Source organism: Pseudochaenichthys georgianus, chromosome 9, assembly GCF_902827115.2.
Source record: "Pseudochaenichthys georgianus chromosome 9, fPseGeo1.2, whole genome shotgun sequence".
Taxonomy (NCBI): Eukaryota; Metazoa; Chordata; class Actinopteri; order Perciformes; family Channichthyidae; genus Pseudochaenichthys; species Pseudochaenichthys georgianus.
This window is the reverse complement of record NC_047511.1, coordinates 35,791,368-35,819,307: the sequence shown is the minus strand read 5'-3', so window position 1 is coordinate 35,819,307 and position 27,940 is coordinate 35,791,368. Positions and strand designations below refer to the sequence as shown.

The window sequence follows — 27,940 nt, the reverse complement described above, 5'->3', positions numbered from 1 at the left end:
AAAGTGTCTCAGATATTGCTTTTCGATGTTGTGCAATTTAAAGATAAACAAAACAGCCGAGCCGTGACACAAAGTTGGTTGGAATTTTGGATGCAAACCTGCATCATTACATTTCTGCTTGCCCATAGTGCCTCCCATAAATAAGCAGCATCACAGCTGAATGTACGTTAACAGTTTGTGTGTAGGTTGTGACAGATGCTAAAGTTTTAATTTGTCCCTAACTCAAGCAAATAGTAGACATACATGCAAGGATTTATAGCCCCGCATTGCATGATTGTAAATATGATTCCTAATATTTATAATTTGCAATCATATTAATACTGTGTTATGCACAATAAGACATGTGCCAGTGAAGATTAGCTAACACCAGCTAAAAACTTGAACAGGTCTAAAGCACATTAATAGGAGTTAGTGTTCATCGTATGGCAGTGTGTCCTTCACAGAGCAATTCTCTGAAATTGCAGTAAGGGATATTTTTTTCTCCATTAGAGTTGAAAGTCATGAGGTTAAGTATAAACCTGAAGTGTGTAGCTAAATGGAATATATTTCCCAGTGCTTCTCTTATGTGTCAGCAAATGGATGGGACGGTTGGAGGTACTGGTGTGTGTTTTTATTTCACGCTGTTATGGCTCTTAACATTTTCTACATGGAACCAGGGTTAGGTATTACAGAGAGATCAATATTATTATTTATGCCCAAATTGCACATTGAATTGAACAGGACAATCACATTCAGTTTATGATGACAACATGTGGCATGTATTTGACTCTGGTCTTGGTTTTATTTCTAATGACAACAGGGATAAAATAATACAGTAACAAAACAGAGGACATGCATATTTGATTGCACTGGAAAGTGGTACAAATGTAATCCACTCATTCATTTTTGTTAGCATAGGCTCTGGCTTCAGATGATAATAGCTGTGTTCAAGAGGCTAGAAAACCACAAGTGTTGGGAATGCTGAGGCAACTTGGAAGCGTTCCAAAAGAAAGAGGACACATCAAGCACAAAGTTCAGCCAGAGGCACTGCTCGCTCATGCCAGCTGAACTGTAAGTGTCCGTGTAAAGCAGCCTTCAGGGAAGGCCTGGAGCAGCAGTCACACAGAGGCTGTGATGCCTTCACAATTTAAACAAATCACCTAAGCATTTCAAACTCAGGGCTGACACATTAGACAGATGAGACACACACACCAGCAGACCATTTAAATGGCAAGCTTGAAAGAAGACTTTCAGCACAGAAGAAAGCCAAGAGTCAGAGAAGAATGGAACAATGAAAACAACCTTAGCACAATGTATCCAGCTGCTAAAACAGTGGGGCTCTAGGCAACAGAGAGGCATGGAGACAGTGAGTAATGTCTGAGGATGGTCCAGGGGGATCGAATGGAGGCTGGGCGAGAGCAACGACTATATCTGTGTGTGTTTGCACTGACATAGATGTGTTTATATATTCCACTATGGTAAATCCCTCTTGCTTTGCTAGTTCTTCCTCGTGTGTGACTCATCGCTTCCAAACCGATGAGGGGATGGTGTAGGTGGATGGGGTAACATACTGCTGAAGCTTTCCATTTTCCATTATATTTTAGATAGACTACACTCGTTCCTTCTAACAAGTCAGAAAAAGAACAAGCAGCTTCCATTTGAGATGTGGTAAACCAATTTAAACCCATGACTCAGAAAGATTGGGGAAACTTTTATTAGTCTTTCCAAAATGACCATTGTGTTCGATATACAGTACAATATATGTTGCATTTTAAGATTTTATGTCTAATCCTAGTCATTCAGACACAGTAAGAATATGTATTTACTGATGTGTTTTCTCTTTTTAACAGGGAACAAAAAGAAGATCCATCTTTCAAGAAGCCATCTTAAAAATTCTAAGTAAAATGTATAGTATAAAGAGAAAATGATGGACAAACCGATTTATCCTGAAAAATATATATAAATCCTTTAAATAGTCTTTGAAGATATTTCAGTCTGGACTAAAGTGATGTACCAACCGACAGACCACAAGCTATGTCGTTAGCACGCCTTTAATAGATTCCAGGCTAAGGACTGTTAATTGTTAATTAGGTTGAATCGTCACACCGAATGTGAATAATGTAGAGGGTGCAAATAAATACAAACAGCAATACAACATTTTTAGATGAACCTGACTTTCAATGTGGGACCCTGTGGATTTACACACGCTAATCTGGCACATTCACCTGATGCCATATCACCCTGATGCAACTGTTGAATGTAAAACATAACCAAATGTTCCTTATTACGACATGACGTTGGTACCGAGGTGCAATGTTGCGTCATCACAGTACCATATTTGTCGAGACCTAGTACCTGTTGAAGGGTATTCTATAGATGTGTTAAGACACTGTTGCAGAGTCCCAGCCCATCTCACCTTGTGGCCATGAAGGGCCACTGTTAACGAGCCGCCTGCCAGCCGTCCGTCAGAGGCAGCAGGCCCCGGGCCTCGGGGCCTTGGCCTGCTGGCCCCTGAGCATACATCAGCCCTACGACAGCACACATCACTAACACCAGCACTACGCTGATGTGACAGCTGAATCCATCTCCCACAAGCCCTACCTGCAGCCTAAACAAATTAGAGCCCCACTGAATGTAATGCCAGCACATCAATACTAATGAGCATGCGGCGGAAATAATGGATGATGAGAAAGAATAATAAACACAGAAAACTGAAATCAATAATGGATGTTCCACAGGTGACAATTAAGACTGGATTAATTGCTTCTATATTTATTATATGGGTGTGTCATTATGTGAAGTTATAGTGGAAAATATACTTGTCACTACTCTCTGGTGAACTAGAATGGTGAGACTGTATCCATATCTTATTTGGTGTGTATGTACATAATATAAGTATTTGGTCTCTACCTACTAACACAAATATGGTATAACTGCTGTGTAGTACAATGGATTATTAATGAAGTCTGCATTAGGGGTGTCAATTATATCATAATGAATAGTATGAGATATATAGTTTCTTTGTTTTCTTGACCATAATAAAACAAGGGGTTCCCTTAATTAAAATACACCACATTGTTATCGTATGTTTCATATGAATTAACAAATACATAATGAAAAAAGAAACAAATCACTGTACTATGTCTGCTACATTTGATAGTTTTAGTAATGCAATACATTCTCTAGCATATGAGTTTTCCGGGTCAGAATCAGTGACACATTGTGCAGAAAGATAAATAGAGCTTAAAGTAATGCTGATACATCTCAGATTTCAACAAAAGGTGGCGATGAAAACAGATAATTTGCAGTAAACCGCCAAAGCTTCAAGCTCTGGGGTGTATTAGTTACAGGGCTATTGGGTTTTATTTGTGTTCCAGGGTGTTAGTAAGTTAGAGAAAAACTTGGAAGAACTTAAATCGATTTAGATTCCACTCTGAGCAGAAGGTTTAATAATCATCTTGGCCCTAGGATTCGTTTGGGAACCAGGGGTCCTCACATTTCCTCAGAATTGGATATTTTACTGACCATTCAGATTCAACCCATAATAATGTCTGGAAAATGGAACGTCTCTGCTCGAATCAACAGTAACAATCCTCAATTTGCTTTAACAGAAAGGCTGAGGCAGCATGGGCCAATCGTTATCTCACTGTATTTGATGTCTTCTAATATATTCCACTGGCATTTATGTTGGCCAGGTACATACATGATTTTATTACTCACTACTAACTTTCCATTGGACCACGGGAATCAATATTGAATGCACTGAAATTGGATATTACCAAACAGACATGCAATGGCCAAAATGTCACAGCTGCCTTTACATAATATTACGACGCTCTCTCCTGGTATGGCCAAAAAACATAAAGCTGCTCAATCTGCAACAGCAACAGTTCTTGCCCACACATAACGTGGGATGAAGAAATAAGTCAGAGGAGATGACAAGGCCGTGCATAGGAGTATATTTCAGCCATTTTACCATTTGTATGCATGTTATATTCATTGGGTACCCCACTGACTGTACTTCTTCTGATTAGACTGCGACATCATTATCAAATCATGTTTGATAAAGCATATATGTTGATTTCTATATGTATACAGTATACATTAGAGACATATCACAAACCCCTTCATGTTCATGGTTATACCATTTAATTTCAAGCTAAAAAGCATTAGGACTGAGGTTTGTTAAGTTATATTTAAGTGCACTGGATATCCAATTAAGAAATAAACAAAACGTGACTATAGTGCTGGCTTTTAGCTTTAAGAGTGTTTAGTGAATTCACATCTATTTTCATCCTTTGGGAATTTGGACAAAAACAGGCTATTGCTCTACATTCCTTCATGGGCTACTTGTTATTGTTGTAAACACCACCTAATTAAAGCAGAGAGTATTCACTTTCACCTCATGGGAATTGTTTTATTTCAAATCTAATATGTTGAAGTCAGACCTAAAACTAAATATTCTAATACTTTTGCATTTAAACTATGGCTTGCTGAGTTAATGTTTCCATAATATGCTTTACAAATAATTAATCCATATGGGAACAATGAAAATGAGCAACATTTAACAAACGATGGAGCCTAGCATATGTTCAAACCCTAATACTTGATCTTTCTCCTCAAGTGTGGCACTCACTCACTACCCAAAGTCTATCAACCAGGCTGCAATACAAGCTTTAGCAACTTCAGTCAGTTACCGAACGGCTGTGCTACACCTCAGATAGAAGATCTGATGAATTCATTTGTGAGTAGCAGTGCAGGGATGGCTAAGGGCTCTGAGTCCACTGATACCTCCTGGCTGGTCTACCTGCATGTGCCATCCGACCTCTGCAGCTCATCCAGAATGCAGCGGCTCGTCTGGTCTTCAACCTTCCAAAATTTTCCCACACCACTCCGCTCCTCCGCTCCCTCCACTGGCTTCCGGTAACTGCTAGAATCCACTTCAAGACACTGGTACTTGCGTACCATGCTGCGAATGGATCTGGCCCTTCCTACATCCAGGACATGGTTAAACCGTACACCCCAGCACGTGCACTACGCTCTGCATCAACCAAACGACTCGCTGCACCCTCGCTGCGAGGGGGACCCAAGTTCCCATCAGCAAAAACACGTGGGTTTGCTATCCTGGCTCCAAAATGGTGGAATGAGCTCCCCATTGAAATCAGGACCGCAGAAAGCTTACACACCTTCCGGCGCAGACTGAAAACTCATCTCTTTCGACTCCACTTCGAGCGATAGAATGACTAACAAAGAACTGCTAACAGAGCACTTATATACTAATAAAGGACTGGCTTATCTATAGCCAGTTGAGCAGCACTTGAAACGATTGGCTCTTTGAAACCTGATGTTCTTATATGATTCTGTTTTCCTCAAGGTTGTGTCTTCCTGGTCGAATGTACTTATTGTAAGTCGCTTTGGATAAAAGCGTCAGCTAAATGCAATGTAATGTAATGTAATGATACATTAATCTTAATGTGTTCCCAGAGTGAGCGAGAAAATCCCTGCAATGGCATAATAAACACATGAGGCCACTCTAAGCTCTCAGGCGTCTTGCAAAATAAGTGATAAGGAGCTCTCTTTCGTTCTACACAGCCACTGGGCACAAATAATGAAATGAGGGCTTGCAAGAACAAAGTGGTCGCGACTTCTCAGCATTCAAATGTTCAACTTTTTTCTTTATTTGTTTTGTTATTACGCTTTAAGGTTTATTGTTTTTCTCTGAACATGCAGAAATGCATTTTTGTTCTAGTTGTTGATATTTTCTAATTAACCTGCGGAAAAAAGTATGCCCTTATTTCAGAAAACATTAACATTTTGTGGAATGTGAAGACTTATAAATTAAAAACACAATAATAATTACCATCCTGCGCTAGTCATAGTTGAACATATACAGGGAGGATTTCAGTTTATGTGGTCAAGCCTTTGAATCCGTCTCTCCAGTAAAAGAGGATCGAATCATACCCCATGTGTATTTTCAGATATAATGAGGCGAGAATTATTGAAACATTCCTGATGTTTCCCTACACTCCCTACTTTTCCTTTTTTCTTTACAACAAAAACCCCCCAAAACCCTGAACTTACAAAAGCTGTATGACAGACTTATGTATAACGTACTGTAGGTTACAGTTGTGAATGAGATCAATTGTTGGCTATAAGTAAACCAATAAAGCTAAATAATGTCCTTTACACTTACTAAACTTGTATAAGCTCTAAAAAGTTTTAATCAAAGGTCAGCAAAAGCTTGTTCAGATGTTCTTGATGGGAATTAACGGCAAGCTGTCTGGTTTGTGTGTGCTGTTTTAAAAAGAAGAGTTCAAAGACAAACATTACAAAAAGAAACACAAGCACTTACTGTATTGACAGTTCCTGCCCATGTACTCCCCTGGGCAGTCGCAGGAATAGTTGGCAACCAGATCTGTGCAAATTCCCCCATTCTTGCATGGTTCCCTTTCGCATTCGTTAATATCTGTAAGAAAGAAAAAAGGGGCATTCATTTATTTGAAGCAGACACATAGGCAATTAAAAATACCTCATCCTCATTAGAATGCAATGGTTGGGAGCATATATTGAATTTTCCCCATGTGCTACTTGATTCTGTCTGCCCGTAGAAGCTCTTACAAAGACTAATAAATCAAAGAAATCCCCAGGAGACCATTAATGCAAGAACAGAGAAGTTTTGAAAATGTTAAGAACAACTAACCTAGTGTAAGTATCGTTTTTCACAGTGTATAATTGTTCCTAAATTCTACAAAGCTACTGGCTACTTGCACTCCCTACACACATGTTACAATAGGTTTGGTAAATATCCTCAGTTTCTTAATTAAAGTATTGGAGACACAAAGAACAAGAGATCAGACAGTCAACATGGTAAATTGTCGCAGAATCCTCATCCATTGTGCAGCGATCTGTGCTCTGTAATTGCTCTTCCCTGATTGTTTCATCTAACCAATTACAAGAGGCGATAAACCCACAACCCCACCCATCTCAACCATTTGCACTCTGTCCTATTAAATTAAGGGAAATGGGATTACAGGGATAGTTAACGGGAGAGGGAGGTAGAGAGTTACAATTTTTAACAGTTTTGATCCAATTTCTAATTATTTCCAAACTTGCATATGGCTTCTATAAAGACTTTTAATCCTCTAAATATAACCCGACTGACTCATTCGTCCATTTTGGCTTTATGGATATGTAACTAGGCTTGAGATTTGGAAAGTTAAATAAAACAAAGTAGGATTAAAATAGCTCTATCACAGTGATTAATTTTTCTGAAATGTTATCTATAATATCTTGAATGGTTACTTGGACACAATTCTAATAATTCAAAATATATAATTTGTTAAGTGAATGAAAACATTCATGGTGTTCACACATAATGGTCTCGGAGGTCATGTGACTGGAAGTAGTAGTGTCTTTAATCTGCAGCAGAACATTTAAATACATTGAGTGAAATAAAAGAAAGGGAGGGAAGCAGAGAAAGGAATGAGACATGGTTTGTAATTCAACCACAAATCCATGGGGGACTTTCACCCTGTATTTGGGTGAAAAGATTCAATTGAGCTGTAAAACCTTTCCCAAGAGCTGATAGCAGAAGTTGTGCAAGATGAATTTCAAAAACACATGTATTGTTTTTATTTGTCTGGAATGCACATTAGGGTAATATTCTGCTTATTTGTCTGTCTGGACGTGAATAATTGTCTCTATATATATTCTAGGTATAATCTTGAATCCCATTTTACAGTGTGTTTTCATTTTATTTTTCATTGGGAGTAGACTGCCGGTACACCCAACATATTGGCAGCAGTTACAGACGGGCTCAATCGTTTTTAACCATTCATGGGTCTGCAGTTCAACACACTGCTATTTGTTAAGACATTTGAATGGAACATTGGTGATAGTCAAAGGAACTGCTCCTGAAATGTAGCAAAAAACCCAAATCCTTGACGGAACTTAACGTGTGTATTTCAGCACTTAAAAGGCTATTCAGAAAAAAACAATAGAGTTGATTTGGCAGTAATAGCACTTCTTTCAAAAGACTGACTGCTTCGACACAAAACTAAGCTGGACACAAGCAAGGTAATTCAAACTGCAGGGGCCACTCATCTTTAATTATACATAATGGAAAGAGGAAATTATACCAGAGAGAAGTGACACATGCAACCACTAAATGTGCCTGTCAAGCTGTGAAGATGAGAGGTTCATTGTTGCCTTCGTTTCATTTAAAATATGGTTAGTGATCGTCTATTCATCCGTTTGTGTATGTCTACGTGTAGCTGTTTTTAATTATCTGTTTCCCAATAAATGTTCTTAGCCATTTCATAAAGGCACTAAGATACTAATGCGTTGTACGGGCTGCATGTCCCTAACATTGCCTCATAGTTGGATATACATTGCTTACAGCATGCTGCGATCAATTAAATTGTTTCCATTGCATTTAAATCAAGAAGACTTAACCTATATGAAAGACTGGAGTGATACAAATCAATAACATGGAATGGGGCTTAAAACTGAAGCTCATAGAGAAGAAAAGAATATGGAAAAATACTCCATATACTGTAGGTTATACCCTAACAGGATAACAACCTCATTCAACCCCACTACGAATCATCGTAACCTTTAAATAAACAAATGATATGATGTTGCTGTAGATTTTAGCTAAGAAAGCTACAATTTGTGGAAAGTTAAGCGCACACTATATGAACTTAAATGTGAAAGGAGTTAGAAGCCAAGAAAATAACAGGAGTCTATCCAAAAATCCATTAAACTTGAAGGGTCCTGGTGTGAGAGAGGTTGGGTACAGGTCACCAGTCAATTACAGGGCAGAAATGAACAGTAGCACAACAACATTTCTCAGCTCATTCTGCACACGGCTCAATGCACTGTTGTTTTACCAATGCAATCACTCCACTTAGATATGTGATGTTACCCGTTAAGGTTATATCCTGTTTTGAAGCCACCATGTAGGTTCAAATACATCGGTGAGCCAAATGGGCCGGCCACTCAAATAGCCTGGAGCGCAACATGCGACTCCAGGCTATTTGAGAGTGGAAAACACAGCTAGCCCATCTCACGCTTTGCTTTCCTTTTATGTGAGGCCATCAGCCCCCAGGAGATCGGTGCAGGGAAAGTGAGACTTAAAAGTGGTGTGTTGCCAGTAAATCAGGTGGGAGAAAAGGGATTACTTCAGGGAATGCAGTTAATTCAACCGATAAATACAAGAGAAGAGAGGTGATGAGAAGCGAGAAGAGGAACTGAGAGACAGAAAACAGGAAAAGATCAAAAGAGAGAGAGGGTGGAATACATGTACAGTGAGAAAGATGTGCTAGCCCAGTGGTCAGGTAAATGCACTGTTTACACAACTTCTTTAACACACACAGGCATCAAAGGAGTGCCCCTCAATTATAATAGTTAGTCTGCCATTCTGTAATTAAATAGGTAAATTAAGAAGCGTTATTTTAAATCATCATTTGGATTTAACAAGCCAGTTTGCGTAAAGATTTCTAGAGCAGATGGAGGTATAAAACTACAAGGTGTGCACTTATAATGTCCTGAAATAATACTAATTGTAAAGGAAACTTCTGCAGCAATGGAGAGTCAGGACTCAGAGAGGCACGAGGAGAGTTGGAGCTTTGATGTCAAACACTGATATTTATTACAAGTATACGACCGGAGAAATTCACATCACAAGTCACAGAGCAGCCAGAGGCTCTGACTGCACTGGTGGGTTGCCATGTCAAATCTGCCGCCCCTCTCTCTCTTTACCTTTTAACTAGTTCAGAGAGAGTAAACAACATATTTGGGGAGATAGATAGCTGGGCACCCTGAATTACTTGCGTCTGACCCTTAATGGCCTCGAAGCCAGTGTTCCCACGGCCGTAAACCATTTTGTGACTGAGAGTTGAACTGGTTTATCAAGATAGCTGGAGCCTCCCATTCCTTAAGAGAGATAACAGGGCCAGGGTTGGTCGTAAACGTCAACACACAGAAAAGGTTAAATATCTAGGAGTAAAGACAGACATATTCCCTCACACTAATGATTGTTATAATGTTCAATTTTGTTGAAATGTTGCCAGGGTGATGCTGATTCAACTGAGACAAGATTTAGTGGCAAAACATTGGATTGCAATACACAAGGTAATCATGTTTTGTCCAATCATTTTACATACAGTGCTGGACTAATTTGGCTTACAATGCAGAGTCAATAGCAACAGAAACATTATAGAGGTACTTGAAGAGCTTATATATGATGAACATAATTATATTGTACTTATCCTGTCAATCATATCAATATTCATTCATTAATACATAGAAAGTATTTCAGTTTGAATATACATCTATACCGGTCATCATTAACATCACTAAGGATGTCCTTGCCTCTTGCACAGAGACACAGCCTCTGAAATATAAGGTCATGAAGCACAGAATGAAAGTGCTTCCCTGGTCCCTCGTCATACTTTCATCGGTCCACTGGATCGTCTCGCTCCTTGGCTTTGCTCCTCTACTGCTCTCTAAAAAGTGTCTCAGTCGGACATTAATAAGAGCAATGAATAGTGCTATGTGTCAGGAACTAGCACAGGCTGTGAGCGCTAAATTGGCTTTAGTGTGTCCAGCGAGCAGGAACAGGGGGGGTGGGGGTCACCTGCGCCCTCTCCGCTGGGCTGCACTGACCTCTGCAGCGCCGGCCACCTGCTACAGCCACACAGAGAATCTACTTTCCAGTGCATTAACAGTATTGCGTCAAATATTGTACAAAGGGAGGAAATATGCCATAACGTTAAAGCCCAAATCCAAAATTCAAAAACATAAATACTTTTACAACAATTACAAACAAACAATAGCTATATGCATGTCCTCTATTCAGCAGCATTGTTGTATTTAAATTAAAATTTCATTTACAGAGCTAATTTAAAATCATAATGAATATTTTAATTTGAGCTAGACTTAGTTGCATTAGGAAGACTAAACTGGTGCCAAACAACAACATAAATCAAACAAATGGAATAAATGCCTCCTAATAGCTTAGTAATCCTCTCTCACTAGTAAAGCCCCCAAACTTAATTAGCAGGATGAAAGGTAATGTCCCAGCAGCATTGCCCCTACATCTCACCCACTCCCTTCATTAAATTAAAGTCAGATGCTAGGTAAATCTGAGTAAAGCCTTATTTCTCCTCTGCCAAGACACTGTAAGCCACACAATTGGAGGTTAGTCAAGACTTTGCATTCATGTGGAGACGTCTCATTGAGTTACATCTCTCCATCTGGTCTCAGTTTAGCCGTCATGCACACTTTCCCCTCGGGAAGTTTCATCTTATCATATCTGTTTTTGTGTCACAGAGCCAGTGAACCAGCGTGTTTGGTAAGAAAGTCTGTCCTCTTGAACTCTCTATCTAGGGAAGGCATAACGGTTCGAACTCTGCGGTCATTGATCGACAGGAATGAAGTGAACAACCGGTTGTTTATGCCTGCCACATAATGAACCCCTGACCTTGAGCATTCGTTCTTCGTTGGGAGTAATCATCCTATTTTTTTTATAGCGGATAGGGTTTCCCCTGGGGCATGCTGCTGCTGCTGCTGCTGCTGATGATGATGATGATGCCCAGTGATTCCTGTTGGAATACTGCAGATGTTGGATTTGATAGCGAAACAATTGCAATCCACAGATAAAATGAATTTATCAGGGGAAGAAAAACAAAGAGCCAATGATTTACATGACTTGGGTGGCTGTCTGACCATGAAGAATGTATTCATTAGTTTATAAGCTATATGACAGAGGGTTTCATCAAGGAATGTATGAGAGAAAATATGTATTGGAATGTCCTGTGTGAGGACTGCAAGGACATGAAATAAAGCACTACTTTAAGGCTCATACATACTGAACATATTCCACAACACATGGCGTTATAGTCCAGTGACACATTTAAGGGAGCAGAACATTGCATATGATTAAATGCCATTTTATGCACATGGCAATATTGTTGTTAAGGCCGCCGCCTCCCCGGTCCCGTTACCTCTGGTTTGCCTGTGTTATATGTAAATGAGCTGTGCAGTTGCCCTAATGACATTGGCTACCCATCTGCTGGTCCACCCCCGAATATTGTGATTGGAGCATGCCGGGCCCGATGCGCTCCAATCCCAGCGCACAAAGCCTGTGGAAAACGATCAGTCGGAAGGCTCTGATGTGTGGACAGACGCCTCTCGCTACTTGCTCTTCGTTTGTAGATTGAGCTGTAAAACTGTGTGTAACTCGTGTGGTCCGTATTTAGTTTAGTGTTGTTGTGATTAGATGTGTTTCGATTAGTTTAGCATTTACATTGACTGTGGTCATTTAGCTTAGCGGTGTTTTACTACAGCCTCCTTTTTGTTAGTTTGTAACACTAGTGAGGGTCCTTTTGTTTGTTTCAGGCTGCCCGCCTTCCATTTTGTTAACCTGTTATTTAATAAACTCCTTATAATTATTACCAATTCCAACTGTTGTATGTTGCTTTCCTCTTCCCCTAGTGGGGACGTGACAATTGTAAACACATGTTTGATTACGGGGCTTCAGTTTTGATAACAAATATTATGGTAAAATAAAATTGTTTTTAATTATTTTTATTGTTTTGTTTCACCCTTTTTAATTTGGTAGCACTTTGAGTTTTGTTTACGCAAATAAAAAGTGTGCTTATAAATAAAATATATTATTATTATGGTGACCCATCTTACATTCCTTATCCATCCTATGATGCAATCCTCACACTGTTTCATCTATTTTGTTAGTATTACTTCTCACAACTCATGTTTGGATGTTATGATATACATCTGCTCACATCACATGGGGAAATTGCCAAAACTACATTGCCATTAAAAGTAAGATAACTGCATTGTTTTCCCAGCTGCATTGCACCATGTCATGTCTACTCTCTTCAGTTGTGTGTGCTTTATATTAATTGTTCTCATGATTGAAGGCTCATACAAGCTTTATCATAGATGCACTACAAATGCATACACATATGTCACAAACAGTATCCAACCTAAATAGATTAGTCCCTGCCTATGTGCATTCCAGGATAGTTCTATAATAGTACTGCACTTTCGAAAATGCTGACTTTTCCTCAGTTCTGCTTATTTTCGTATATGGGCGATCAGCCTTGGATGCTGTGTTTGACAGGTCCTGGTGCATTGAAATGTGTCGAGTCCACACTACACAAGGCCGAGACAAGACCTGTCTCTCCAGGTTGAGTCAGAGAAAGAAGATGGAACATGGAAATGCCTGTCTTCGCTGTCAATCTTTTCTGTCAATCTATCCTTGACTTGCCCAAGTGTCTATCACCACATGCGACAGGATTCCTTTCTTGGGTCCCATCGAGTCCCAGAACCGGTTAAAATATATGTTTTTACACCAACCAAAGTATCCTTTTTTCAAAGCTATATGACTAAGCCTCGGTCATATGTATCTAGGCATAGCATATATATTTTATTGATCTCATATGCAGAAATGTCCGAAAATAATTATTGGCATGTATAGATTAGTCCAACAGTGGTACAACCCGTATGTTTCAAGTGATATGATGATCCATGGAGGTTGAATTCAGGATTAAGAATACTGTTGCGAGACACTTTTTGAAGTGGGATTAGCCCAGTGAGTCATTATTCACAGCAGCAATCTTGGAGTCCTTGAAAAAGGTGTCTTAGGAGGGTTTGAGAGAAGAAAACACTCATCATTTCGAAGTTGTGAAGACCAGGGGGCTCTGCTGAAGCTGGGATGTGCAGAATAACACTTGGAGGAAAGCCTTAAGTGTCATGTTAAGCTTACAGATTGAGCCTCCACAGCAAGTGTGAGAGGAATACTGATCAACCTGAACATTATCAGGGTACACTTGAGTTTAAGAGACATTACAATGGCATGGGATGCAGAAAGATAGTTGGGGTAGATGATGGCTGTAGAGCAAGCACTTGCTTGATGTGGGGAATACTGAGAACAATAAGATGTCTTCTCTGAGGAGACCCCAATAATTGAGAATATTATGTCTTAACACACAACAAATACAGCTGTGTAAGTTAGTTATTAGTTTTACAGGTATTAAGAATTAAGACATTAGACTGATACATTTACCTTGTGGTGAAGCATCATCAAATGTAAGGGGATAGCCAAAGGTTTAAATGTTTACATTTCTAGGGACTATAAATGGTAGCGCCACATAAATTAGAAATCCATCTATAATCGTCAAGACAAGATTTGACCGACTACTATTCACATTCCAAACAAAGATAGTAAAACCATTATTATATTAAAGATGATAACACCCTAAAGCCGGGGTGGGGAACCTCCGGCCTCCGGGCCGTATACGGACCACGAGACCATTTGGTACGTCCCTCGAGGTAATTTATAAACACACGCAAAAAAAAAAAAAAATTCAAGAAATCTGCACCACAAAATAATTAAACAAGCAAGTGCCTGTTTTTCCTGGCCATGGTCAGGGTCCTTGAACACAACACGAGCCCAGCGCCATATATCTATTATATGGCTCTGCACAGGGTGTAGTGCTGACGGAGAGCACCAGAACGCCTTTCCCGCACTTCAGAAATTTCAGATTTTCCGAAACGGAATTTGATTGGCTGGCGCTGGCTACTCCGGCGTCAGAAGTGACGTGACGTCACCCCATTCAAAGTGAATGGGCAGATTGAAGCTGTCGACGCTGTAGTGTGGACGGGCCGTAAGGAGCCGTGCCGCAGTTTTTACGTGGCTGTGTCTTTAGTTGAAAGCCCAGTGGCGATCTGTTCATCTGTCATACTGATCATACAGTCAATAACTTTGTAGCTATTAGCATCTGGTTAGCTAGCTATGCTAACGAATATAAGAAGCTTGTTCTACAACCAGTGAGGCAAAGGCACATCTTTATATGATCATTATAGTTATAAAAAAATAAGAGAATAAAGTACCCCCGGACCCCCCTAGAGGAGGTCAGGTCCCCGCCCCACTTAAATTATGTCCACATGGATAGGAAACTAAATACATTTGCACACATCTTGTGTCCATATCTTTCTGTTTTGGTGGTCATTCCACAACCGTGCACGTGCATGCATACACGAGTGATGGTAACATATCTGGATTAAGAGGTTGCTTTTTCTTTGCATAGCAAAGGCGAAATGAATGGGCTGTGATTTTAGTATTTTTAAGCAGAGGTCAATAATTTGTACGGCCCTCGGAGGATATTCAAAAAATTGAAATAGCCCTTGAGAGGAAAAAAGTTCCCCACCCCTGCTCTAAAGCATTACATGAAGAACAGATTTAAAAGGATTCAACAAGTTTACTTTAAAACACAAGATCTGGAATGAAAGCTGCATCATGATTAAATATTTGAAATACTATTCACTAAAAGAAAGAATGTTTTTTTATAAAAGGTCAGATTCTGAATCACTTATGCAGAGTTTAATATTGTATCGCTTTAATGGTTTCAACAGAGAATAATTTCACAGTGATTTTTATTAATTTATGTCCTTGCTGACCCTCTCTCTGATCTATCCTCCCTGATTTCATGAATGTTTTGGTAAAAAGGTACTGTCCATTCACACATTTTAATCATTTCGTCCACAGTGAATAACATCTACAATTAAATAGGAGCTGGACTAATGATATAAAGATATAACAAGACCCTTCGTTTCAGTCATGTTGAACTCATTCCATTGTACAACAACTCTAACCAGACAAATTCGACCAGACAAATTCACCAACCTGAAATAATGCAGCTCTGTGTATTCAAGCAGAACATTTTGCAGTGTTCTACTTTGGCTTGAAGAGGCAACCAGAAGCCAGAGCAGGACAGGGTCTAGCTTTTTTCTGCCACCTGGGATTTGGAAATGCATCTCTATTTATGCTTTGGCCATCTGCCAAAAAGTGTATCCTTACAGCAGAGTCTAGGAGGTGAAAGTAAGCTCAAGTGTCCAAAGGGGCCTTACACAATTAGGCCCCGGTAACAGCTTGTTCTCTAAAACTCCTCCACAGGAAGGATAAACCAGTGGAATGGGTCTTCAGGGACAGGGAATAAGGAAGGGCTCGAGGAAATGCACACAATTGAACAAATACACCCAGAGTCCTTTTTTGACAATAATCATCTAATTATTTTCTTGCTATTTTTCTTCATAACATCCAAAGACAGTAATGTTGCTACGTACGCCTTCTGGTTCCCTGACAAGATAAAATGCAGTAGTTAAAACGCAGTAAACTCCAGACTCATGTCATAGGTGCACACACTTTCTTACCCTGATAAGGCGCATGAATCATTTAATAAGTGGGCGAGGAGAGTTTGTGTGTTTGACACTTTAAAACTAATAAAACAAAATAACTTCACTGCTTAATTATTTCCAACAGTTTGACTGGTCAGCCTCACATTGCACTACTTGTTTACCGACAACTTAATGTGTAGACTTAAAGATTGACTCAAGACTTAATCACATCGAAATTGATAAGCATAACATTTTTTAAGTAAGGCTTTCAGGAGATTTGGTTCCTTTGTTTGTTGTTTTCAGATATATTTTCAACATACAATAATATCGAAGTGAAACATCGCGATTAGTTTAAAAATAAAAACTAATTGAGACCCACTCAGATTACAATATGTGAGTCCTGGGAAGTCAAAACCTCAATATTACTTTTTTTTTATTTAAATGTGAACAAAAACAACTGAGGAACCCAGGCTCTAACAGAAACCTCTCCTGAAGCACTGTAGAAAATTAATACGTTTCCAAAAGTGCTGGCCTTTCCCTAAAAGACTAACAAGACTACACTTAAAGCCACCACTACCAGAAGGCATCCTGAACCATTACATGTGGATTTAAGTGCAGTGATGCATTGTTGAAAGAAAAATGCCCCAACTTTAATTTTGCTAGCAAAGCACCACCTTGCCATACAAGAAAGGTCATGAAAGTATGTTCGTACTGTACAGCAGGTTTTTTGGCAGAATTTGCTAAATTGAGTGCTTACTAAAGACATATGGAAGAAATCATCAATGATAGAACATATTGCAGGCTAATGCTGACGAAATCAGGGCCAAGCATAGACAAATCCTGGTATATAGTTTGTTTTGCCAAAAGGTCTGTTTGGATCTGTCAGACTCAAGGCTCTATCTAGATGGCAACAAAAAAAACATTAATGTCAGTAGCGCAGAATAGGTGGCCCTGAACAGCATGATCCAGCTTGTTTCCTCAGCTTGTTATCCAAAATGCCCTCTAACAGAGACTAGATAGGGTAAGCTCCTGGGATAGGAAAAGGAGCAGCAGGATAGCAGAGAAAATAGACTTTAGTAGTACTACACCACTCTTTCACCAAGGCTCCTTCACTTTGTAGTAGCACACATACAACAAGAAGCAACCACACAGTGAAAGCTACAAAAACATATCTAGCTGATATGATAACGATAAAATACTGTTATTATAGTATACTTTACCTGGTTACTGTCTCGATGTGCCTTGTTCTTAGCAGGTCTATCTTTTCAACAGGTCAAATAATTGCCAATTAGCTATTTATTAGGATTCAAACACCAAATGCTTAAGGCATTCATTAGGCGCATTCACACTGCGGTACTTTTCCCACAAAGCTTCATGCGAACTTAGTTCATGATCGCGTTCACACCAAAAAGAGCCGGTACTAAAATTAGTTAATGCGAACCTTTTTACCCCCTCGAAAGTCTCTGCTAGAGAGCTCGACTCGAAAGTCTCTGCTAGAGAGCAGGGACTTTCGAGCGGCTCTTTTGTGAGAAAAGAGCTATATTTCTGATTGGCTGGGCGGATTGCAAACCACGCCCCGTAAAACTCCCAAAAAGTTTTGTGAAGCCGCCATTTTATTATCCTCGCATTAGCATTATTAGCATTAACATTAGCCCAGCGCAGAAACGCAGAGAGACTAACTTATGGCAACACAACATAAAACATGGGAGCGGTGGAGATGAGGTGTCGGCGTTCTGGCGATTTACTCGGAAGGCAGTCCCCAACTCCGGGGACTTCCGGCCGGGGACTTTGGGCGGCAGTATACGCCGTGAAGTGGTTTGCGGCCTGCCAGTAAACCCAAAGCAGAAGAAGAAGAAGTGACGTCAGCGGCTTCATTTGCCTAATCCACCCCCAGGGACTTTTTCCGGTGTGAACGCGATCTGTACGCATGAACCTTTGTGGGAAAAGTACCGCAGAGTGAATGCGCCTATTCAGTTGATTGAACGATAGGAGTGTCCTCCAAACAGCATGATTGCCTTTTAATAAGACCAAGTATAAAAGGCCACACAATTTGCTTTAATATACTGTAAGTGAGACATGTGGCTGTGTGTCTTTCCACTTTTTATTTATCTTGTTAATTGAGATGTATTTCTTGTGTTACTGTGTATACGCCAAAGTTCACGGTTCAGTGGAGAGCTCAGAATCACTGAAGGACTATTTTCTCTCCCACTTGTACATTCAATATGGAGGCCCTTTGAGACACACTGCAGGGAAATATGAACAGTGGTGTCCTTCGGCAGCCTGAGAGACGAAACTTTTAAATTAGATGGTGGTCCAGCAAAATTGTGAAACCAGATTATATTCCAAAAAAAATTATTTGCATTTCAGTAGGGATTCAACCTACAGTATACCAAATGAACTATTCATACATTTACGATATAAACAGTATGTAGGAAATATATATAGAAATAGCAAGTATTAGCAGACACCAGTAATTCTATATGAACAGAAACCAACATAATAAAAGTATATCCTGCGTCTAGATTGAAAGTGGCACGTCAGCGTCGCACAACTACAGCATTAAGTTAACACTGAAGCAAATATACTTATACTAGTTTGAAAAGTGAATTAGCAAAGAAGCAGCCATACTTTCTTTGCAGTTTTCAATGTAGAATCAATAAACAAACAGCAATATTGGAATTAATACATCCCTGGTATGCTTTTATAGCCCAACGATGAAAACAATCAACCATCTTGTAAGTAACTTAATGATGGTCATTCCACAAATAAAATAAATACCCTTTAAGGCAAGATTGTCTGACCAGGGGCCTCATTTATAACGCCGTGCGTAGGATTCACGTGGGAAGGTTGCTTACGTAGTAGAAATCCAAAAAATAGGTACAGAAATGTTCCGACATTTTCCGATTCACCAAACATTGCGTACCGGCGAGGAAAGTGCCTACAGCACTTCCTACGCCGGTTTCCCTTTATAAATCACAATCGACTCGAAATGCGCTGCAGCTTTTGCGGGCTTCACGTAACGCCCATATTTGCCTATAAATAGTCAAAGAAACGCCCATTCATTCATTCATTCATTCTGACTGACTGCATGAAGAAGATAGCAGGAAATGACGACAGCACAGCTAAAAAAGACATCTCATACCGTGTCAGATTTTCATTATTTTGGGGACGTGGAGATAAATCATATTGTTTGGTGGATGCCGTTTGAACCAGAGTAGCAGCATGGAGGTCGGATCGTCACCAAAATAAATAAATGGCCCGAAAAAGGTTAATGACAAAAAAAATACACATAGCCTTCCTCAGGCAGTGTGTTTGTACCGGGGACAGGAGACCCCCCCTTGATGAGAAACTGTAAGAAGTGATCGGGGAATCCCTCCGGAGTGGAGTCATGACGACTGGATCTGAATTATGTTTTTGTATTTGGTGGTTTGTGTTCCAGCTGTCGATCAGCTGTGCACAGCGTCTCCACTGCAGCAACTCTATATCCACCAGTTAGAGGAAATACAACTAATGTGTTGTGTTATATCAGCTGTACAATTTACCACATAATGGTGTTCTTAGCTTCCATACCTCCTGTGTTTTACGAGCGACTTATCAAGTCTTGGCAAATGGCATAACACACGAATAAACATGATAGTATATAAAACCATGCTCGTATCTACAACCTATAGAAATGCAAAACGGCGTCAGTTTAGACGTAATTCTGTCCTTCTGCTTACCGCATCATTTATGAGAAAACATTTCATAACATTAACACCACATATTCGAGGTGGTTTTAAATAATATAAGTTATGTTTTTGTGTGCACTGAGGAGTCTCAAACAAGAATTAATTCTTCATATATGATAAATGAGACGTAACATTTTATTTATGGTATTATTTCCACACATTTCTCTCCATTCTTCCTTCTGCCAACGGTGTCGCAGTTTCTCGTCCCTCCCGTTGTTGTGCTTAGTGCGTACGTATGGGTTAGAGTTTGCGTGGAGGACCGCACATTTTCCCGTCAAGTTAGTATTTTATAAATCGCAAACATTGCGTAGAAACTGGCGTACGCCATTTTTTTAGCGTATATCCCTTTATAAATGAGGCCCCAGGTTATGATTAACCCGCCATATACATACGTGTTTCCAGTGACATAAATGTGGGGCGCTTTGAAGAAAGAGGACAAAATGTGCTTCGAGCTAAAACAACAGTACCGCTGGTCCATAAGCATTCTAATGTAGATCTGCACACAGAGCATATAAACAGGGTCTCCATGGGTTGTTAATCGTTGGTGTCTAACGCTTTGGCTGTGGGATTGTGGTCTATTATTTGGATGTTTGGTCGACTATGGCCCCTTCCCTCGGGGTACTCTACACTCGTCTCTTCCTATAAAGGCAGCTTTCCGGCAACAGAGCGAGAGCAGTGGGTGGGCTGTGGGATTGTGAATGTAAGGCAGAGAGTCTGGAGATGGCCTTGTCCTCCACACAGCTCGACATCACAGTAATAGTGCAGTGCGGAGAGCCTTGAGTTCACAATAGTTCTGAGGGCGCTTCAGGTAATAAGGTATATTTTTGGATCTGTGTTGCTAACCATGAAAAACTCTAGCAGGAATGATTCTTTACTCAAAAAAATATAAAAGAGAGAATCTTGAGTGAATAACCTGATGGATTCATGCTGTATGCTGCTAGAACAGGGCGTTAGTTTGAAATAATGTATGTTAGTCACCCTAAGAAGAAGAATAGAAGAGGAACATAACAGAAAGTCCTACATTTTAGAATAGGTGTCAATTATTCTGAGAAATCAAACCTGTGTTAAGTTATTCGTGCTAATGTCTGCATATAAAAATACAAGTTGTGTGCAGATTAGCATAATTCCAGTAAAACTTCCTAACGCTTGTAACCCAGAGGCTTTTAAAAGGATGCAGATGTATACCTAGCAGAACAGACCTCAGGCACTGTGACTAAACCAATGTTGTTTATTTAGAAAATAAATTAGCTTTCTTTGGACACAATACTCCTTCCACCCATTCACCATGGAAAAGTTTTCCTTTAACAAACTTTCTTTCACCATTTTATAGTTGCACTTAAATCAATGTTAATCCCGTTAGCTAAGCCTGCCCTGAATCTTGTTTAAAAAATAATCTAAGTAGAAAATATGGCCTCAAACACATTTCAGCTATACTTCTCATACTGTAGGATCTAAGACACTAAGTGGATTAATGTAAGGCTTTCCCCCAGAGCTTTAAGCAAAATAGATGCAGCACTTTCTAAAGCTTAACCTCTGATGATCTTATGGAGTTGCGATTTGCAAGACCATTTGCTTGAAATATGGGTCAATTTGTTGGTTCAGAACCATTGGGCTTTCTACAAACACAATGAAGATACACATGTTGTCAGAGAGCAACTGAAGAACCGATCTTAATACATGTACATATCAAATTCAAGCATTTAAATCATTATATTATCTTAATGTTGCGTTCCATACATCAGCATTTCAAACATTCCAGCACCTTGTGCCTTCCAAAAAACACTATTTTGTATGTACGACAAGAAGATTTCTATATATAACTGAAATAACTTGGGATGTGTAAAGCCTGGTGATATTCCATTAACAGCTACAAAAGGAGAAGGACATTTTCATATTTTATCGTGATCTTTCATGGAGGGTGACTTTTACCGTGCAGCCTCACAGTAAGAAGGAGATAACAACTGCCTCAATCATGGTGAGAGGGAGCAGAAAACCACCGGCCCACCACTCTCCCTCCACCACCCCCCGCTGTCCTCGCTCTGTGGCCTCCATCGGAGCAGAGGAAGATATGCCAGCTAACAAGGGCTCTCTCCTCTCTCTCTCCCTGTGCCATGACAACAAACTGGAAATCTACCGAGTCACCTCCTGTGAGGCAGTGGCAGGTGAGAAGGGCAAGTCATTTTTTGCTTAAAGAAGTACAGGTAACCACTCAGAGAGGTGTGCCGCTAAAGTGGTGAGTGTTCACAGGGGCAGGATGGGCGCTGGGAAACACGGTCGGACCTCCGCCTCCGCATGTACCCAACAAATAAAGTCTTTTGTTGTAGTCAAATGCTTAACGGTTAAGATGTACATAACAACTCTCCTTTTGATACTCATTCATGTTGCCTCGGGCTGTAGTTCTGTTGAATGCTCTCATCTTGCCCTTACACTGTATATTTAGCAGAACAAACAGATACCAGCTGAAAATAAGCCTTTTTCTGCTGCTCGCTCTCCATACAAATACAAAAAAAAATGGGAGTCAGAGTACATTAGAGATGAAAAAAAAGAAAAAAATAGATATAGGCTCCACTGGATACTTCTGTTGAACTGCAAAACACACTGAACTTGTCACTATGCGGTCCTTACTGTTGTAACACAGAGTAAGCATAGAGCTAGTCCGTATGGAGTCTTTCTCTCTGGTGCTGGGAAGCCATCAACACTGGCTGATTATCCCGTGGCAAGAAACGGTGGAGGCAGCAGGGCTAATGCAGCATGATAGCAACTGTCAATAATCAAATACAAGGCCACGCTTTAAAAAAAGATCTCACACATCCTACATTTAGCATCAATCAATCCGGCCTTGCTGGTGGGTATCAGGAACAAAAAGACACCTATTGATCAAAGAGCAAGATAGAATCTGCTCCAAGGACTTGCAGTCCAAGGAAGAATGAGAAATACTGTGAACACCCGTCACCTAGGAGACAATTAAACCAAAATAAATTAGCTTTAATCTGATACAGGGACTGTCACTGTACCAACACCAACACGTTTGAAAGAGAGTAGCACAGAAGCTGCAGAAAAACAAGCTTCCAAACTCAAAGATAAAAGAGAGTGATCTCTTGGTTTCTCATCTGCTAACTTTCAAATAAAAGATTTAGTTTTACTGCAACATATTCAATTACAACGACGTTTAACCCGCAAAGTGGCTTTTACACAAGGCTGTTTACATTGCGGCATATTTCCATTAAAAAAAACACTGCCAATATAATTCCCAACAGTCTACACAGATATGTCCTTCATAGGCCAAAAATGTGAGTGTATTTTGTCCTTCATAGGCTGTGAATGTGTGCTCTAAAATAATCTGCAACCTCATGAAGACTGAGGCGATCAGTCCCAATCTTCACACTGTGAGAGGTCATTACAATGTTTGGCTACTCGCCCAATAACGTGCCACTTGTTCCCCTGGTCACCAAAGGGACGTGCCGCCACACTATTCTAAAGATGAATGACCTTGTGATAATAAGGGCTCTAATTATAAAAGCGGGGACATTAGCTCGATATTAACGAGTATTCAAGTGGTGTTGGGACTGAGACTTAGTAAAACTGATAAAAAAACTGAGTTTCACTTAAAAAATAAAAGCTTAAATCATTTTGATGGGATAAAACTCAATTCAGAAGAAGCACATTAATATTGCAATGAGCAAAAGACACCTTTGTAATTTCACATTTACACATTATTTTATAAGACAGAAACAATACCATAAGGGATATAGCTGCATATAAAGTGGCTGACTTAACTCAAACTCATAAACGATCACTTTAATGGATGCTGTGCCAAGCGCTTCAGCTGTGATTATCTGATGTCTGCCATGAAAATGGAAATCTACAACTCTTCAAGATGAGTTAAAAGAACAAAACAGAAGGAACAAAGCAGTTTACATTTAGTGCGTACAGTATCTGCTCATCAAAGAAGTCAGCAATAGCTGCTCCTTGCTCTCCATGTGCGACATCATTTGTGGTTGTGCTTAATAACAACGGTCTAACAGGCAGGATATGTAGTCCATGTATTCAGGATAACTTTCTAAGGTGTGAAATTGGATTTGGCACTGAAGGAGCAAGGAGAGAGCAACAGTAAACACAAGTCAGTGCTACAGTAAGCAACAACTCTATAATGTTATCTCCGTACGGCACACTCCACACAGAAGAAACAAATACATTGATATGGGCTACTGATTTTAAAAACTGGATTAGAATAAACATACAATATTAATGTAATCCTACGATACGATTCAAAGCTTAAAAAGGCCCTTTGTTTTTTGTAGTTTTTTTGTATATTACAGAATTCTGAGTCATATTTCTTTCTTGTTCTCGTTTCATCCTTTTCAGCACCAACACCATGCCATAACAAAGCCAGCTTAGCTGTCATTCTAAAAGGAACGATTATTTATTTCCCTTTATCATTTAATTGCAGGAATTATCCAGACGAGAGATTTGATTATTAACACAATTCTTCCTCCCTTTCACTCCTACTCTCTTTCATTCAACTGTCACGACGGTGAGGAGAATTGGCAGACATTAACGTGTATTCAGCCCATATCAAATCGGTTTCTCACCACCCTAAGGGCTTAATAGAAGACAATAACTGAATTATGACATGAACGTTGGCCAATTGCTCATCAATCTGGCTGGAGATAAACTCAATGACATACTGTATAGGCAACTCGCTCATTTGCTTTTTACAAGCGTACCGTTTCTTAAAAGACCATAGGAGTTAAATAAAGAATGACACTGACTGTCTTAAAAAAATAATCCTTCCCTTTTTCAGTTAACTACTAAATGATTGTCTTGTTGATCCTTGTCTGTGTGGCAGAGTAAAGAGACAGGTATAAATGGTGTCTGTAAGTGTTGGTTAACATCGCTCTTCCTCTCTACGTCGTGTTTATCGTTCTTTCTCTTTCAAACCGATAAGGATCCATCTCACCACACAGTTCCTACCATGATACATTCAGTCCATTACTTAGAAGCACACCTGTGATGAAATGAAGGACAACTGTGCTGCGATGGCTAATAAAATGCTCAGCCAAGCGCACACACACAGGCAGGGCAGCCACGGGACTTGGCCTATATATCATACTGCAGGATTTAGCAAGATTTAGAATTAACAGATGAAGAGCTACATGCTGCTTTCAAATCCTGGGATGTATTCAGAATGCACACGTTGTTTTAATGCAAGTTATTATTAATAATAATAATAAATGATATTTATATAGTGCCTTTCAAGGGACCCAAGGTCGCTGTACATGGTGGACAAACAAAACAAACAGACAATCAAAGGGCCCGAAGGCCAGGGCGAACAGGTGTGTTTTTAATGATGATTTGAAGATGTCAAGGAAGGCAGCATTACGGGTCTCGGCAGGAAGTGCATTCCAGAGGGTGGGGGCCGCAACACTGAACGCCCTGTCACCAACAGTTCGGAGGCGAGAGCGGGGGATGGAGAGCAGGCCCGTGTCTGAGGACCGCAGACTCCGAGAAGGGGTGTAGGGATGGAGGAGGTCCGATAAGTACTGGGGGACTCCGGGACTTGACCGGCAGCCAGTGTAGGTGGATGAGGGGGGGTGTGTGTGTGTGTGTGTGTGTGTGTGTGTGTGTGTGTGTGTGTGTGTGTGCGTGTGCGTGCGTGCGTCATCATGCAACCTTTCAGTTAAACTGACTGTTAAGCTTCTCATATTAAATCACACAGAGAAAAACTACATTAGAAGCGATATTGGGTATAGGGATATATTGATTATGCATATATTCAGAGTCAGGCTGTTTCAAACACCACATTTAAATATTAACCCAGCGTTTAAATGTTGCTTGTGAGGTTTTTTAACAAAAAACAAATACATTTATTTTTTGACATTAGCCTCTTGTCCACTCTCTTAAACAAGTGCCTGGAAGAGGTTCAAACTAAACCAAAAAATCCAGAGTGGTAAGTAAGCAGTGGTGTGCATTTTCTAATAACACCATTTTGTGGCCTTGCTTCCTCTCACACCCAAGCACTTACTGTATGAGGTGACGTCGATGAAGTTTGAGTTGGAAGATGGGGGACGAGCAAATGCGCTGGAGGTAAGAGGGTAGGAAGTGGGGAAAGAGTTTGTGCCCCCCCCCCCCCATATTACACCCCTGACCCGATTTGGCGTTGCATCTGGTGTGATCAAATCACAAAATGCTCTGTCGTTCGTTTTACAAATTGAATTGACACATTAACTAAGTTTCGCTCCGTGGTTAACATGTTTTGTAAGCAGTGCTGTGTGTTGATATAAGCAAGCTTCGACACTGCCGTGTAATTTACTTTAAAACAGCGGAGGACAGTAAAAAAAAAAGTGAAATAGACTAAATCAGGAATAAAGAAGAGAAACTTGACTTTTTTAAACATCTTAAAAGCTCACCTTGGCTTGCCTTTTTGTTGACGTGACGAGTTATTAAATCAAACAGCCTGGTTGTAAAGGCTAGAGAAAGCTTTGCAACAATAATCAATAGAGGCTTTTGTTGTCAGGGATGTTTCCCATTTCCCTCTACTTTACTTAATTTATTGCAAGATGTCTTCAACAACATCAAAACAAGCAATTAGACCTCTGATTACATCATGGAACAACATCTGCAGGGCATTCACATAATATACATGTTTTAAAAGTTTCTGGTGCTGGTGACACACACATTGGTTTATACCTTACATTTGAAATAGCCATTATTGTGCATACTTTCATAGTGTTAGAGGCTTAAGAGTTCAGAAAGTCAGTTTAAGGATAGAGCATAAATTGTACCGGGCTGGAGATCTATGGGTCTGTTCTAACGTAAAATATTATCTCATAGGCAGCAAAAACCTTTTGACACTAACCTTTGTTAAGAGCATGCTCAACAAAAGAAAGCCAGTTCAGCATTTCTTTTCTCTTCCAAACCCACTATGATTTTGCTGAACTCGTCCTTTCCACAGTGATTTACTTCCTGCCAGCTGTTTGACATTTAGTCACTGCTCAAGGTCAACGTGTTTTTTTTTTTTATCAGATCGAACAGACACATCCTTCTTCATGGAAATGCTAAAAGGATATAGGATTTCCAAATCCTTACAAACTCCAGTGTTTCCCCTACCATTGTCTTGGAGGGGCACTGCGCCCCGCCAACGGAGCCCCGCGCCCCCCCCCCCCCCTGAAATTCAAGGTGTTTAAAAAAAAAAAAAAAAAATTAACTTTTTTTTTTTTTTTAATATCAAATCAAAATCAAATCAAGTTTTATTTATATAGCACATTTATAAACGATTCTTGGTCGAGCCAAAGTGCTCGAGCGGGGCTCAAGCAGCACCCCCCCAAAGCAGTAAGCCTAGGGGAAACACTGAACTCTATTGTTTTGTTAAGTAAGTAAGTTACTGTAAGTGTGTGCATTTGTGTTTTTTTTTTAAGGCAAGAGGAGGCAGGGACCCGACTTACTGTGTTGGCAATGCACTCCACTGAAGCCTGGTGGACACTTGCAGAAATAACCAATGAAAGTGTCCCCCCTGTAGGTCTCACTGATCTCACATGTTCCTCTGTTGTGGCACGGGTTTGGATGGCAAGGGCCTGCATGGGAAAAAAGATAGAACAAAATGTTAGAAGTCTATTTGTTTCCAATATAAAACAATTGTTTTAAAGCCAGGAGACACTGATAATGAGCTCCATCTTTAACTTTGCACTCCATACAAGTACACATTGTTCTAGGCAACATATTGACGCTGGTGTAACAAACTGTTTTTTAGTGTGTGCATGAATAAAAATGAGAATTACCATGCCAACAGTGACAGAAAGTTCCTCCACAACCTGCAGCCAAAGTTTAAAAACAAACTAAACTAATCAAAAGTGTATATTGCCTGTGTGCTTGAAGTTTAAATGCATAAACAACACTGAGTTGGACCTTGAGAGACAGCGTATAAGTAAAAATGTTCAACAGTCAAAACTGAGGATGACAGGAGAGCGGGGGAGGCTGACATTCAGCGACTGCTGCTGACTATGTCGCCTCACTAGCACTTCATCCTCGCA

At 40.0% G+C, this 27,940-nt stretch overlaps 1 protein-coding gene across 2 annotated transcripts in view; it reads right to left on the bottom strand.

Moving 5' to 3' along the window:
• edil3a (EGF-like repeats and discoidin I-like domains 3a) overlaps nucleotides 1–27,940 on the bottom strand; it is a 136,153-nt gene that overhangs the window by 42,772 nt on the left and 65,441 nt on the right. For both annotated transcript variants that reach the window (XM_034091213.1, XM_034091214.1), the window contains exons 3-4: nucleotides 27,356–27,484; nucleotides 6,332–6,445 (exon numbers count right to left, since the gene is read on the bottom strand). In XM_034091213.1, the coding sequence (XP_033947104.1) occupies nucleotides 6,332–6,445; nucleotides 27,356–27,484 (243 nt within the window). The remainder of the gene's footprint in view (nucleotides 1–6,331; nucleotides 6,446–27,355; nucleotides 27,485–27,940) is intronic.